Source organism: Triturus cristatus, chromosome 3_1 (assembly GCF_964204655.1).
Source record: "Triturus cristatus chromosome 3_1, aTriCri1.1, whole genome shotgun sequence".
In the NCBI taxonomy this organism is placed as follows: Eukaryota; Metazoa; Chordata; class Amphibia; order Caudata; family Salamandridae; genus Triturus; species Triturus cristatus.
In genome coordinates, this window is record NC_140583.1 from 888700603 (window position 1) to 888713290 (window position 12688).

A 12688-nucleotide genomic window follows, 5' to 3' on the forward strand; every position below is an offset into this window, starting at 1 on the left:
ATAATGAGGTCTGTCCTAACAAGAGATTTATGAAAACCCATCTTCCCTCTATGTCAGATTCTTGAGAGACAAGCTGGGCCTTCAGTGCTTTGTGACAGAGAGTTATAACCCCATTCCTTTTACCATGTCCTGGCTAGAAGAAAACTTCACCAACCCAATTTCTTTTGAGTTTTATTGATTCACTTTCAGTGAGATGAGTTTCAATATTAGCATCTAACTTTGATAAGTGGGATAAGACCCTCTGTCTTTTAATGGGGGAATTCAAGCCACTGACATTTCATGAGATCATTTTTAAGAAAATGTATGAGTTAGGAGTGATGTAGACATAAGTGAATAAAGAAAACTTTGTACATTGTGAACAATATTTTTGCCAATAAATTCAGCAACAATAAGAAAATAAAGCATGGGTAGAAAACTTATATTAAGTACGAAGATATTGAATGTGGAAACCAATTGAAGAAAAAAGAAAGAATAGAATATGTAAAGAAAAAGAAAAAGAAAGCAAAGTACAGAAAAGATTATTGTATATGGGAAGTATAAACATATGTGAAATGGAAGTGATAAAAACATAAGTGAACCCGTAAAATCCAGTATACTGTAAGCAGCAATACTTATGCAAAATTCAACAATGAGAAGCAAAAAGAAACCTTGAAGTAAACCTTATATTCGGTACGAATATATTAAAAATTAAAACCAATTGAGAAAAGCTGAAAAGGTATGAGAAGTAAAGAAGGGAAAAAAGCAAGATTGAAAAAAGAGACATATGATAGAAACATGTTTGATAAAAGGAAAGAAGAGGGAATAAAGGAGAAGGAGTGAAGGCTGTAAAGTAGAAGATAAGAAAAAGGAACATACCTACATAAAAGTCAAAAAAATGGAAGGGTGGCGGGGGGAGACCACATGGAACGATGACGCACCCGAACTCCATGAGGTGAGGCAGGGAAGACTTTGGGATGTAAACAATATGCAAAACAAGTAGGTCAGGCACATGGGGTTAGGACCTGTGTGAAAGGGGACAAAGGAGACAAAGGAAAAACATTATTAATACAAACAGGATGGAATATGGCATCACATATTGTAATATTAGACATTATATGGTGATAACCTGAAATGGAAAAAATTCATGAGAACAAACAAACCACTACAGCATGGTAGCATCTATTCTAATATTCGTAAGTAAAACAACATAATAAGAATCTAAACCCTATGCAGGTGTATAACAGAAAAAGATTTATTTAAAACGAGTACTGGAAATGTCCATCTTTTCTGGGCATTGTGTATGAAGGAAACTCTTCAATTTTATTGGATCTTCGTATGGCACGGTGTTGTTAAAAGTGACTTTAAACAAGCAGGGATAAAATAATCCAAATCGTGCCCCAATTAAACGTAGCGCTGGATGCATAGCAAGAAAATCTTTATGTCTATCCGCTGTGGATTTGACATAGTCCTATGAAAAGAACAGTTGGTGCTCTGAAAATGAAATACGCTTCAGAAGTCTGACTGCTGACAATACTTTGAGGAGATCTGTATACTCAAGAAAATACAATATGACTCCTCTCGATACCGAGAGGAGTCATATTGTATATTGTATTGTATATTGTATTGTATTGTCATATTGTACTTGAGGATGATGAATGTAGTGGGCCCAGTCTATGAGCGCACTGTATGTTGAGAATAGTGTCCTCCGGTAGATTTAGTATTGACGGTAGACATTTTTGAAAGAAGGAGATGGGATCTGACCCCTTCACGCCTTCCGATAATCCATAAATGCGTAAGTTATTACACCTATTCCTGTTTTCAAGGTTTTCAACCTGTTCAACCTGTTTATGCAATGATGTAATTTGGGACTGAAGAATTTCTACTTTGGTAGAAGATGCACTGAGAGATTCAACTGTGTGTTCAACCTTGGTGACTGTTTCTTCCAGTTTTTCCCATCCGTCAGTAAGGATTTGTATTTTAGAGTTTGTCTCCTCCACAAATGGTCGTAAAGCCCGGATTTCCTCCAGAAGAAGATCCATGGAGACAGATGAAGATTGCTTTGGTGGAGAAGATGGATCTTTTTCAAGGCGCTTGGTTGTTATTTTATTCAGGGAAGAAGAACCATTAGCCATAGCCAAAGAAGCAGCTGTTTTGGGTGTTGGTACTTGGGAGTCTTCCATTTGAATAAAATTTGCATGTGGCTTTGAGCAAATAATGAATCTGCACTGTGAGGATATTTGCACTGAAGATACTCTTTTTAACCTACCCATACAATGGGAAGAATTAAAACCTATACAGAAGAGGTTGTGTAAACCTGCAAAACAAAACTTAAGTGCATAATTCCATCTAATAATAATATAAACTGTAGTGAAAATTACGAACGTTAGGCACGTGATAGGTTATCAGAACATACAGTGACCAATAAACGTGAAACAAGATCTAAAAGTGGCAATTGCATGCTTAATGAGAAGAAAGTGTGTGTGTGAAAAGTAAATTACCACAATTCTTCACAAAAACATGACCTGAACAGAGCAAGCAATATAACATGCTAAACTTAATGCTTCATTCAGGAGAGCCATATTAAATAAGTAGCTGTGTGGCACATTCATATAACATTACAAGCTCTGAAGAAAAAATCAACTAAAAAATGCATATGGTTTCACATACACCGACTGAAAGTAAAGAAAAGAGTTTACTGAAATGCCTATTTAAAGTGCATTAATACAGATGACAAGCACGTTTAGAAAAATACCTTATTTCACTGTTCTGCACAACTTTTAGTGTCGAACATTAATATTCAGCAAGTGAATTATTGCCTTCCTTGAAGAGACACAGCGCGCAATGGAAAACGATCTCCTCAGCATGCAGGCAGCCTTGGTGTGTTTAGTCAGGGCAATACAGAGGTCAAAGAGAGGGCAATGCTTGACGAAATGAGGTGAGAAAACATTGCAGAACTTATCTGTTCAATTCCAATTCACGCTGATGCATTCCGCTTCCAACCATAGATTTGTGCAGTCAGTCAGAATGCCACATGCTGTAAAAATGGCTCCCTCAGCGCGCGTGTAACAGTGAGGTAGCTGTTGCCAATAATTCAGCCATGAGCAAAATGCTTGGTGGAAGGTCAAGGCTTATCTTAAAGAAGACGAAAAGACTTCCGTCTGGAAGCGCTCACATTCCGACCTTCATTTTTATAACTTGCTGGCTGTCAGGGCTCAGGTGGTGCCGAAGAATCCCTCGAACAATGCCGCCGCCTCAGGCGTGTCACGGGAGTGCCGCCATCTTCCTCGGGTGCTAGCCGCACCCCCCTCATGCTTGTTTAAAAGGATAGAATTGAGAATATCACTAGGCTGGTGTCGAAGACTTCAAAGACACCACAACGGTCATCTCAATCTTTGTACTCACTGGGAGTGGGCAGTAGCAAAGTACAGGGTTCTGATTTTTCTCTTTTTGACCTACACAGCTCCCTTCAGACCCTGTTTCTTTTCTATGTAGATCTCTCGTCATACTCAGCCCAATTTGTATATCTAGTACCCCTCCAGTCCCCCTTTCCCCTGGTACCACACTTGATTCACTCTCCATGTACAGGCATGTTCTCCCTCTCTATCCCATTGAAGACATATTTTCTGACTGTGTGGCATGTGTTGCTGACGTTATATAGTGAGACTGGGTGAGTACAGGTTGCACCAGAATCGTATATCATGGCTAACTTGTACAGAACATAGCCTATAATCTACTAAGCATTACTAGAGATGCAGAGAGTGTGTCAGGTTGGTAGAGAGAGTAAGGAAGAGAATACAATAGTGGACGTGGAAGTGCAAAATCCAGTGACTTATTTAACCTGCTGAAATAGCCTTTCAAAGATTTTAGCTTTGAAGAAGACCATTAGAAAGGAATCACAGAGCTAGGAATCTAATAAGGTGTTAAGGTATCCTTAGAGCATCACCATTACTTCCAGTAGTGTTTAGTTCAAATGTGAGGGTGTAATTTAAAATTAATTTAAAATTAATGGCATCCTAAGGCCTATGTTTTTAATGGCATAATATTATGTGTCCACATTATGTGCCTGTTAATGTAAATGTGGAAACCTAAAAGTAGCAGTGTAAGGAGTCTGGTGTTCTCGTCACAAAAGGGTCTTCATTTCTATAATTTTGAAAGCAGTATATGTGATCTCCTTCTAATGTTTGCTGTAATTCCAATGCAAAATTATAATCAATCTAATCTCAGGTTGGTACCCAGAAATATACATGAATCAACCCAGAACTTCCAGCTTTAACAAAAAGTTAAAATGTTGACAACAAATGTTTGTGCTGTCAGCACCTCTCTTGCACCATCAGCTTCTTCTCTCCAGCCCCCATCACCTTCTGGGATAGTGGCCCATTCATCTTCTTCTATCATCTCTTAACTACTTGCCTGAAATAGAGAAACGAAGATATGTCATTCTTCTCTTGCTCCATTAGCTCCTTCTTCTACACAGGGAAGGGAAGTGTTATTATACAGAGAGACTCTGCTGTCTATGTCTACTCAATGTCCTGTTTTCTGAGGAACTGGGAAACCTACCAATTTTGGTTACTCCTTTGGCCTTTTTGGTTAGATAGGACTGGGCATCCTGCAAGACCACATATGCTTTAAAGGCCAGCACGCCTCTGGTCATCCTCCTTCTGCTTGCCCTTTATTTTTCTGGTCTAGCAGGTGTCCATGCAGCCCTTGTAGTTCACACCCTTCAAGTAAGTTGAACACTCAAGTTGGTAGGTGTGCCCGCTCTCTTTAGTATCCTTTACCACTGCACCCATATCTGCAAGAGCAGGCAAAGTTGGAAACAAACCCTGTCCTGGTAACGGGTGATCCTGCTAAATGTTCCTATGTGCAGTGATATGTGCCTACGCTGTGTGCTCTGTGACAGCAGTTTTTGTTTCCTGTACCTTATTCATTGGTGCACTGTTATTTCACTCTTTTAAGTGTCTGCAATCTTCCTGCACCCGTTGTGTAGTAGCTTGCTGACTGTTAGATTTCTATTGCAGTGTTAGTCCATAACTTCAACTTGTAATCATATTTTCAGGCTGGTTGTTGATCATTAATCAAAGACCAAAAGAAATCAATAGGACCAATGTAAATGTATATGTTACTAGCTTGAGTCTAGTGAGTTTTAAACCTATTCTCCTAGACAGTTCTTGACACAGCTCAATTTTCAAGTTTGCAAAAGAAATTTTTTCTAAATGTTTGCATCTGTCAATGTTGTGCAAAGCAATGAAGTTTAACAAGGCAGTCTCTAATGCAGCTTGCTCATTCATTGACTTCCAATCCTTTTGTTTACCCTGGTCTATTTTTTGATGTGATCTTCCTCGATAGTCCTTTTCTAAAAATGGCTCAGAAATACAGTGTGGTCAAACTTAAAACCATAAAGGGAGTGTACAAACTGTCACACTGGGTAAGCAGCAGTGTTAATGTGCTCCTACTTTAAAAAATGAATTGTCAATAAGATCTTTCCACATAAGGTTTTGCGCTGGTGAAATATCAAAGAAAATCTATTAGGCAACAATAGTAACTTCTGTAATGAGAAAGGCTGCAACTGTTCTTGCTCAAACCTAGACAATGCATACAACAGTTGGCACCTGTTAGAAATGGCCCTTTCTAGGATGCTTTCCATCCACAGTTTGCTTTGCTCCTTCCCAGTTTTTCACTACTCTGGATTTTAGGCTTAGGATTTTGAGCACAGTTGACACTGCCATTCAGTGCCAAAGTGCTGTGCTCATCATATACATGATTGGCTTATTCAAATTAGCTGTATGTCCCTTTTCAAGGGGCAAGGCGTATGCCCAGGACATGTATCTTGAATGCTCCACCGTGGACCTGCAGCGCTGGTTATGCAGCCTGGAGGTAACTCATTGATTGCGCCACAGGTTTGCCCTGGTGGGCCCTGTGTACTGTTATTCAGCTTGGCATCTAAAAAGTTGTGTGCCAAGGTTCTGCATGTTTCTTGCTATATCAGAGCTCTCCCAGGTGACAGGGTGTGGTGCTGGGAATAGGTAGCGCATGTGCCTGTGTGCATCATAGTATGTGAAAGAGTTATGAATGGCACATGGTGGTGTGTTTGGTATGACAGGGCTTGCTTCTAGCAATCTGTTAGCATGAAAGGGTGTAGGGAAAGGCTATCAAGCAGTATTTCGTACAGGCAGAATAGTAGCAGTACCAGATGAGTTTGTAATGGCGAATTCTCTCCGGTTTGACATTACAGTGATAGAAATGTCACTTTGGGAAAGTGCGCCGGCCTCCTAATTTACAACTGGGTATTAGGGGGACAGCCACATCTGTGCATTCCTGATAGAAGGCCATAAACTAAGGGCTCAAGGGAAATTGCAAACCTCTGACTCAGAGGGGCCTTTTTGGGACAGTTACGTGGGGGTGAAATTGCCACCTGCGTTCCAAGGGGCACGGTCTTGGCCCCACTAAAGATTGTGATCGAACCTCCCAGGGTAGGATTGCAGACAGGATACAAATTTAGAGAGGGCCTTTGCATTTCAAAGGTGGCCTTTTGAACTGATAGTATCTTCATAGGCCATTGAGGGTATAACTACTGGGGCTGTGGCCTCTGAAAGTAGAAACACTTTTGGATTTGGAACCATACTACGCTGGTTTGACACTGGGACATCGAAACAAGGAATCATATGGGCAGGAGGGGCTGCACCTGGACTATCTGCAGACTTATGGTGGCCTGGAACTTGTCATGCTCCAGGATGGGGACTATCACATGGTGGATTTTGCCTGTACGTTGCTGGCCTGCAGTTAAGTGCTAACTGTTGTGGCCTGGGTCCCAAAGGGCTCTCCAAGGGCCAGTGAGCTGGCCTCCTGTCCATGAGCTCCCAGGGACATAAAGGATCTCCCTGTCTCCATTAGATTGTGAGAACGGAGACAGGTCTACCTGATTGTGGTTTGGACTAGGATCGTTCTGACATACACCATCATCACACTATGCAGAGAAGTGTGCACATAAAGATCAGAAGCCACCTGTGGTGCCGGGACTTGAAGAGTTGAGCAGTTCGAGGAGTACGGGGGAAGCTTGACAAGTCTGCAGGACCCATGCTTGCAACCAGGAGACCTGTGTTCGCTTGCGTTCCATGGTGTGTGGTGTCTGAGGGGTGTTGGCGGAACCTGAGCTGGGTGCTGAGACTGTCTTCGGCCCCCAGATCGTAAGGACGACATTGACTGACATCACATCTTCTGTCTGAAGTCATTGGCTCCCTCTCCCTGGACCCATGCCACAAGGTCCTAATGGGTTTCATGTGCCTTGTTGGCACCTACAGCTTACTGTCTGGGGCTATGGCAGGTCACACCTCTGCCCGAGGGGAAGCATTTCTCCACACTTGAAAGCACGCTACCTTCCTGATTCACAACCTTTTGTCTCTGGGGGGGGGGAATCACAATGCCATCAGATGTCTGGAGGTTTAATCTGGAGGACCAAAACAAAGTAACTGCTTTTTTCCATGCTAGGTGGTTCCGACTGTCTAGTCAGCAGGGCGCCAGCCGGGGCAACATGTATGGTTGGCTGGTGGAGTTAAGGGAGTAGGCGTAGTCAAAAAACTGTGACTGTTTGACCTTTCTGTAATGGGAAAGTCCGACAATTGGACATAACTGTACAGTGTATATACAATGTGTTGTTCGTTTTGATTTCAATGGAGAAGTTTGACAGTTGCGTATAACTGACGAGTGTATATACAATATGTATCTCATTTTGCTTTCAGGGTGTGTGTGTGTGTGTGTGTGTGTGTAATACAAAGACAAGTGTTTTATACATACTGTGTGGAATCTTTTTGTGGCGTACACATTGTGTTGCGAGGTTGGTGTTGTGCCAATACTTTAAACTCGTTTCCTGAGGATAAGCCTTACTGCTCAGTGCCAAGCTACCAGAGGGTGACCGCAGGTTATCAGGCAAGTGTATTGTACTCATCCTATTTGGAACAGTGGATTCTGACTGGCTTCAGTGCGTCCCAGCCAGCATGAAACCGCTGGGTCTAGCAGTACTCATTAAGCAAACTGATTGACTACAACTGTTGCCACTTGCCTTTATTTATTGCAAATGAAGAAAACAAAATTTGCATCACGTTCGTCTGACGTCACACAAGGGACGTACCTGGCACCAAATGGTGGTCGACAATGACCAAAACATGAAAAGAAAAAAAAACAAAGACAATTCCGGACCCACACTCTAGATAGCAGAATAAGCACAGCATGTGAATCCAGCAAACTCATCAAGCTGCAAACCTACTCCTACTGATAAGTAACCATTTCGTTTTGCATCAAGTCCAAATAAGCCCTCACAGAAGGAGGTGGGTAGGAGAACTAAACAAGAACTCTATATAAAATATGATCAATTATGAGGCAAAATCATTGTGCTCTTAATGACCCATGCAAATATCAAAAAAACTATTTTTCTTAGTTTTTTCTTGGCACAAAATCATTATATGAGATTGTTGGTAAACTTGACTTTCTTCATTGTTTTATGCTCTAAAATGGTTTGCTTTATAGTTGCACTAGTGCAAACTTTAGATCATTTGGAACCTTACTTAATTTGATGCATGTATACCAAGTTCTTCTTCCTTGCTTTTACCTGAAAATCTTGATGCATCTTCAAATTTGTTAATTGTAGGCAAGAAATGTGGCTGTAAATATGCATAGTCTTTTCAGAATATGTCTTCACCACCTAAATTTATGTTTGATAGGATGTGTTAAGAAATTTGCCTGGTGTCAAGTCAGCATTGAAGATGGAAATGGAAAATTGTGGTGGAACTTTAGGAAAACTTGCTTCATAATAGTGGAACACAATTGGTTTGAGACCTTCATTATCTTTATGATTCTTCTCAGCAGTGGTGCACTGGTAAGATACAGAAAAGTTGTCCGGCAGACATGTAATAAAGTATATTTGTATTGCTATTTCTGTGAATATTCCTGAAAAAAACATTACATCATATATTCCTCCAAAAGTTGCCTAAGCAAACATTAAAATAGTATGTTCTTAAGGCAGTATATGTGTATATTACTGTTCTGTTTTCAATCAACATACATGCACAAGAAAAATCTGATTTCCCTCAAAAACAACTTGACCATGTTTACTTTTTAATTGGTAAATTGGCATTAGGAAATTCCTGGGCAATACATTTTTCCTCACAAATTAAACCTATCCCAAAGAGAATGAGCACAAACTCCTAACTCTCAACTTTCCTTTAGGCTACTGAAAATTGTATTATGAACTTCAAGAGCTAATCCCTGAGAGGCTAAATGCACATTAGCTTGGATATTATGTCCTGATTTAAGGTTAATAGTCCAGGTTCTATGTTGTAAGATGACATAGGCAGGAATGACATACCTGCTTGACTATGGAATACATTATTACATTACTTCATTGGCGACACAGCACGCCTGAGTAATTAAATGTACTCCAGACTCATCAAATACTAATGGTAGAATTAGGATATGTTGATTACTGCTTATTTTGGGTTTGAATTTGAAGCAGAAGTTCCTGTGAGGGACAAAGTAGACTGTGCTTCTTAAAATACAGTGATAATTGATCATGCTCATTATTTTGCCTCCGTTCATGCAGTAACTTTTCTAGTTAAATGCATAGTTGTAGTATGTATGAAGCCTGGATTATGAGGTGCTTGCGATACCTTTAGGAATGACCCTTACGTTTGTGAAACACGTTGTGTAGCATTTGATTGTTGTTATTTGAAAATTACTATTATGACTGTCTTACATATCTGTTGTTGTTATAGGGAAATTGACCGAGAAAAAAGATGAAAAAATGTATTTAGTTGCCAAGAAAAACATGCCTTACTTTTTTAAATATGAGTTTCTGTCTCTGGACATGAGAGATTGTTGAAGGTGTTGCATGCAAGGTTTATCTAACCATGGGCCCTGCTTGGAGTTATCTATTTAGCAGTTCCTTCTTTATTATGGCTTTGTGATCAGTAAGGTCACTTCAGGTTTCTATAACCAAGCAGCCTAATTCCTGTGTAGCCCTCCTCTTTAATAAGTGCTAGGTGCAGTTAGGGAAACAACAGGAACATGAGCTTTCAGTATTTTAGCTAGTTTAAGAATTACAAGACCGTATCTCTTTTTACTCTGGGAAAACTAAACTAGGGGTAAGTATTTATGAATATACCTAAGTGCCTGTAAGCAACAGCTTGATTTAAATTCTGAAAAGCGCATATTTGTCTCCATTTACAGCTTGTATAAAGATTATAGGTAATAAAACAAGCAGTGTGGTAAAGCTTGCTCTTGCATTCACCAGAAAATTACTTATAATTTTAATATAGAAAGGAATAACATCAAATATTTTATAAATTGAAAGCAGCATAAGAAATTAAAAATAATAATAACCAATGTAATAAGCATTGATGTACTTATTTCAGTTTAGCAATCAAATCAATTCAATTCTTCTTTATTTTGGTTTTGATTTAAACCATAAAAGATGCGCAATAATGAATCACATTTCATATTAAAAGAGTACATTTATATGTATTTGAGCCAAAAATATCCACTTTTCCTGAAGTTGCAATCAGGAATAGACAGAAGGGCAGGCCCTGCCTAGGAATTTCCCCACCTTTACCATCAGAATCTGCTGACTCAGCCACTCTACTGACTGTCTACGAACAGCAGTGCTGAAGCAAATTTAATCAGCAAACCCTTACTTTTAATCCTCATAGACTTTCCAGGGGTAGCCCTATTTCCATCTTCCCTCAGACCAGTTTCTGGATATCCACCCTCTGGCTTCAAGAATGCAAGCTATGCACTTCCAATGTCTGGGGGGAGCTATAACTATGCTCTATTTCATGTATCTTGTGTCAGTTTAAATCAAAGGCCATCCAAAATGTACATTTGTCTCGTTGGTTGCAGGAAACATACCCACTTTGCACACAGTCTAACTGTCCTGTATGTACACACATGCACTCAACAAACACACACTGGGATATTAGTGCAAGGGTCTAGACACAACACTTAAGTAGAACTTTTGTATTGAATGGGGACAGTAGGCATCACTCCTTTCTAACACAGAAATAAGGTCTAGGCTGGAATATGAATTCACTATAACATTCTGCTACCACCACTGCTTCACCCATGTCAAATACACTGGGACATGGATAGTAGTTCTTTTCATTAAAAAATGACAATTTATGCTTGGTGCGCCACTTTAGATCATACAACTATTTTTGGACCTTGGCATTATTTTGCCATGCCAGGCCTCAGAACACCCATTAAGTTAATGTGAATACTGGGTTGGTCAAAATCAGAATATCAGATTCACTTGCAGTCTGTTCACTCCTATATACCATGATGGGGACATTCTCATCCCAAAACCAAGTATCAAGTATTAAGTAAAACTTCCAAATTCTACATCATCTTTCTCAAACATTTGAAGTTTGCCCTCCTCTGGCTGGTGAGTGATAACCATATTATAATACCCCCTTCAACATATGGTTTAGCCCATCTAGCTTTCTAACAAAAAACCCAGGAAGACCATTAACCCTCTACGTAAGATATCAAAGGAGATGTGAGAGTCAAACTTCCCACTTTCCCAGTTTTAGTTTAATGACCACAAATGAACATATTTTATTTGTCTTCATCTAAAAGATCAGGGCACAGAATGCAAATTACAAACTCACTACCCTACAACCTGAACTACCCATATAGAAGTACGTTGTGGAGAAAGTAATTTATTCCGCTTTTATGCTAGATACATTTTTGTGTGCTTGTCACAAAGCCTTGAGCTTGCTCAAAAACAGTCCAAACCTTTATTTTTTGCCTTATTTTACAAGGCCACTGTAGTGCTATGGTGTTACCTCAATCATCATCCTAATTAATTATTTATATTAATTACTGGAGCTTTATCTTACTTTTTCCCCTCTGTTCTCCTTCTGTCTGTGGTACTTTCACTTTCTCACACATTGCTCTGCCCTTCAAACTAACCTTTCATCACATGCATGACAGAACGCTCAAAATAATACGCCGCTGGAGAGGCCATAGTTTCCTTCATTAACATGCTGGTGAACAGTGTGGATCAGTCCCACTTGGCTAGGGGGCCAGGATTGGGGAGATCTAGTCAAAAATGTAAAAAGACAGCAACAGCATGGCCATAACAAAAGCATTAAGATCATCTGGTCCATTAGTCCCTCATCTACAGTTTGTCTTCAGAATGTTGGTCCAATATGTCAGGTTATTTGAAATCTCACCAACTTCAGAGAGAAAATGTGTGTGGAATTAACTTTACAGAACATGTTGATAGGGATTTCAGAGGTTGTTGACACACGTTTGAAACTGACCATCTAGCTAGGAATAAGAAACAGAAGAAAGAATCATTCCTTAATTTAATACAACAGTTCAGGGTTTATTTTCATGCCAAAAGCATCTGAAAAGCTTTATAAATGCCCAATGGGTTCACTCACCAGGTATTACTTATAATTGGAACAGTGTGTACTCTTTATATTTTGGTTCCCAATTTGAATCCTTCAATCCCAAATGGAAGTAGAATATTAAAAAACTGTTTAGTATGAATTTTTGTAGATCCTGATTATTGCTTTCTTTCATCTTTCCATTTCCATTTCATATTCTTCAATGCTAAGGTACAATGTACATACTTGAATTCACCACCAAGGGGTATATAATCTCCCTCATTTTAAACACTTTGTGCTACTACATCTCCTCTGGACTGGCTGCCATC

The 12688-nt window shown here is 39.7% G+C and overlaps 1 protein-coding gene across 3 annotated transcripts in view; it reads left to right on the forward strand.

The window, feature by feature from the left end:
- LOC146861238 (sodium channel protein type 2 subunit alpha-like) overlaps positions 1-12688 on the forward strand; it is a 544972-nt gene that overhangs the window by 428470 nt on the left and 103814 nt on the right. For all 3 annotated transcript variants that reach the window (XM_085645392.1, XM_085645389.1, XM_085645390.1), the window contains one exon: positions 8694-8848. In XM_085645392.1, coding sequence (XP_085501518.1) covers positions 8694-8848 — 155 coding nt within the window. The remainder of the gene's footprint in view (positions 1-8693; positions 8849-12688) is intronic.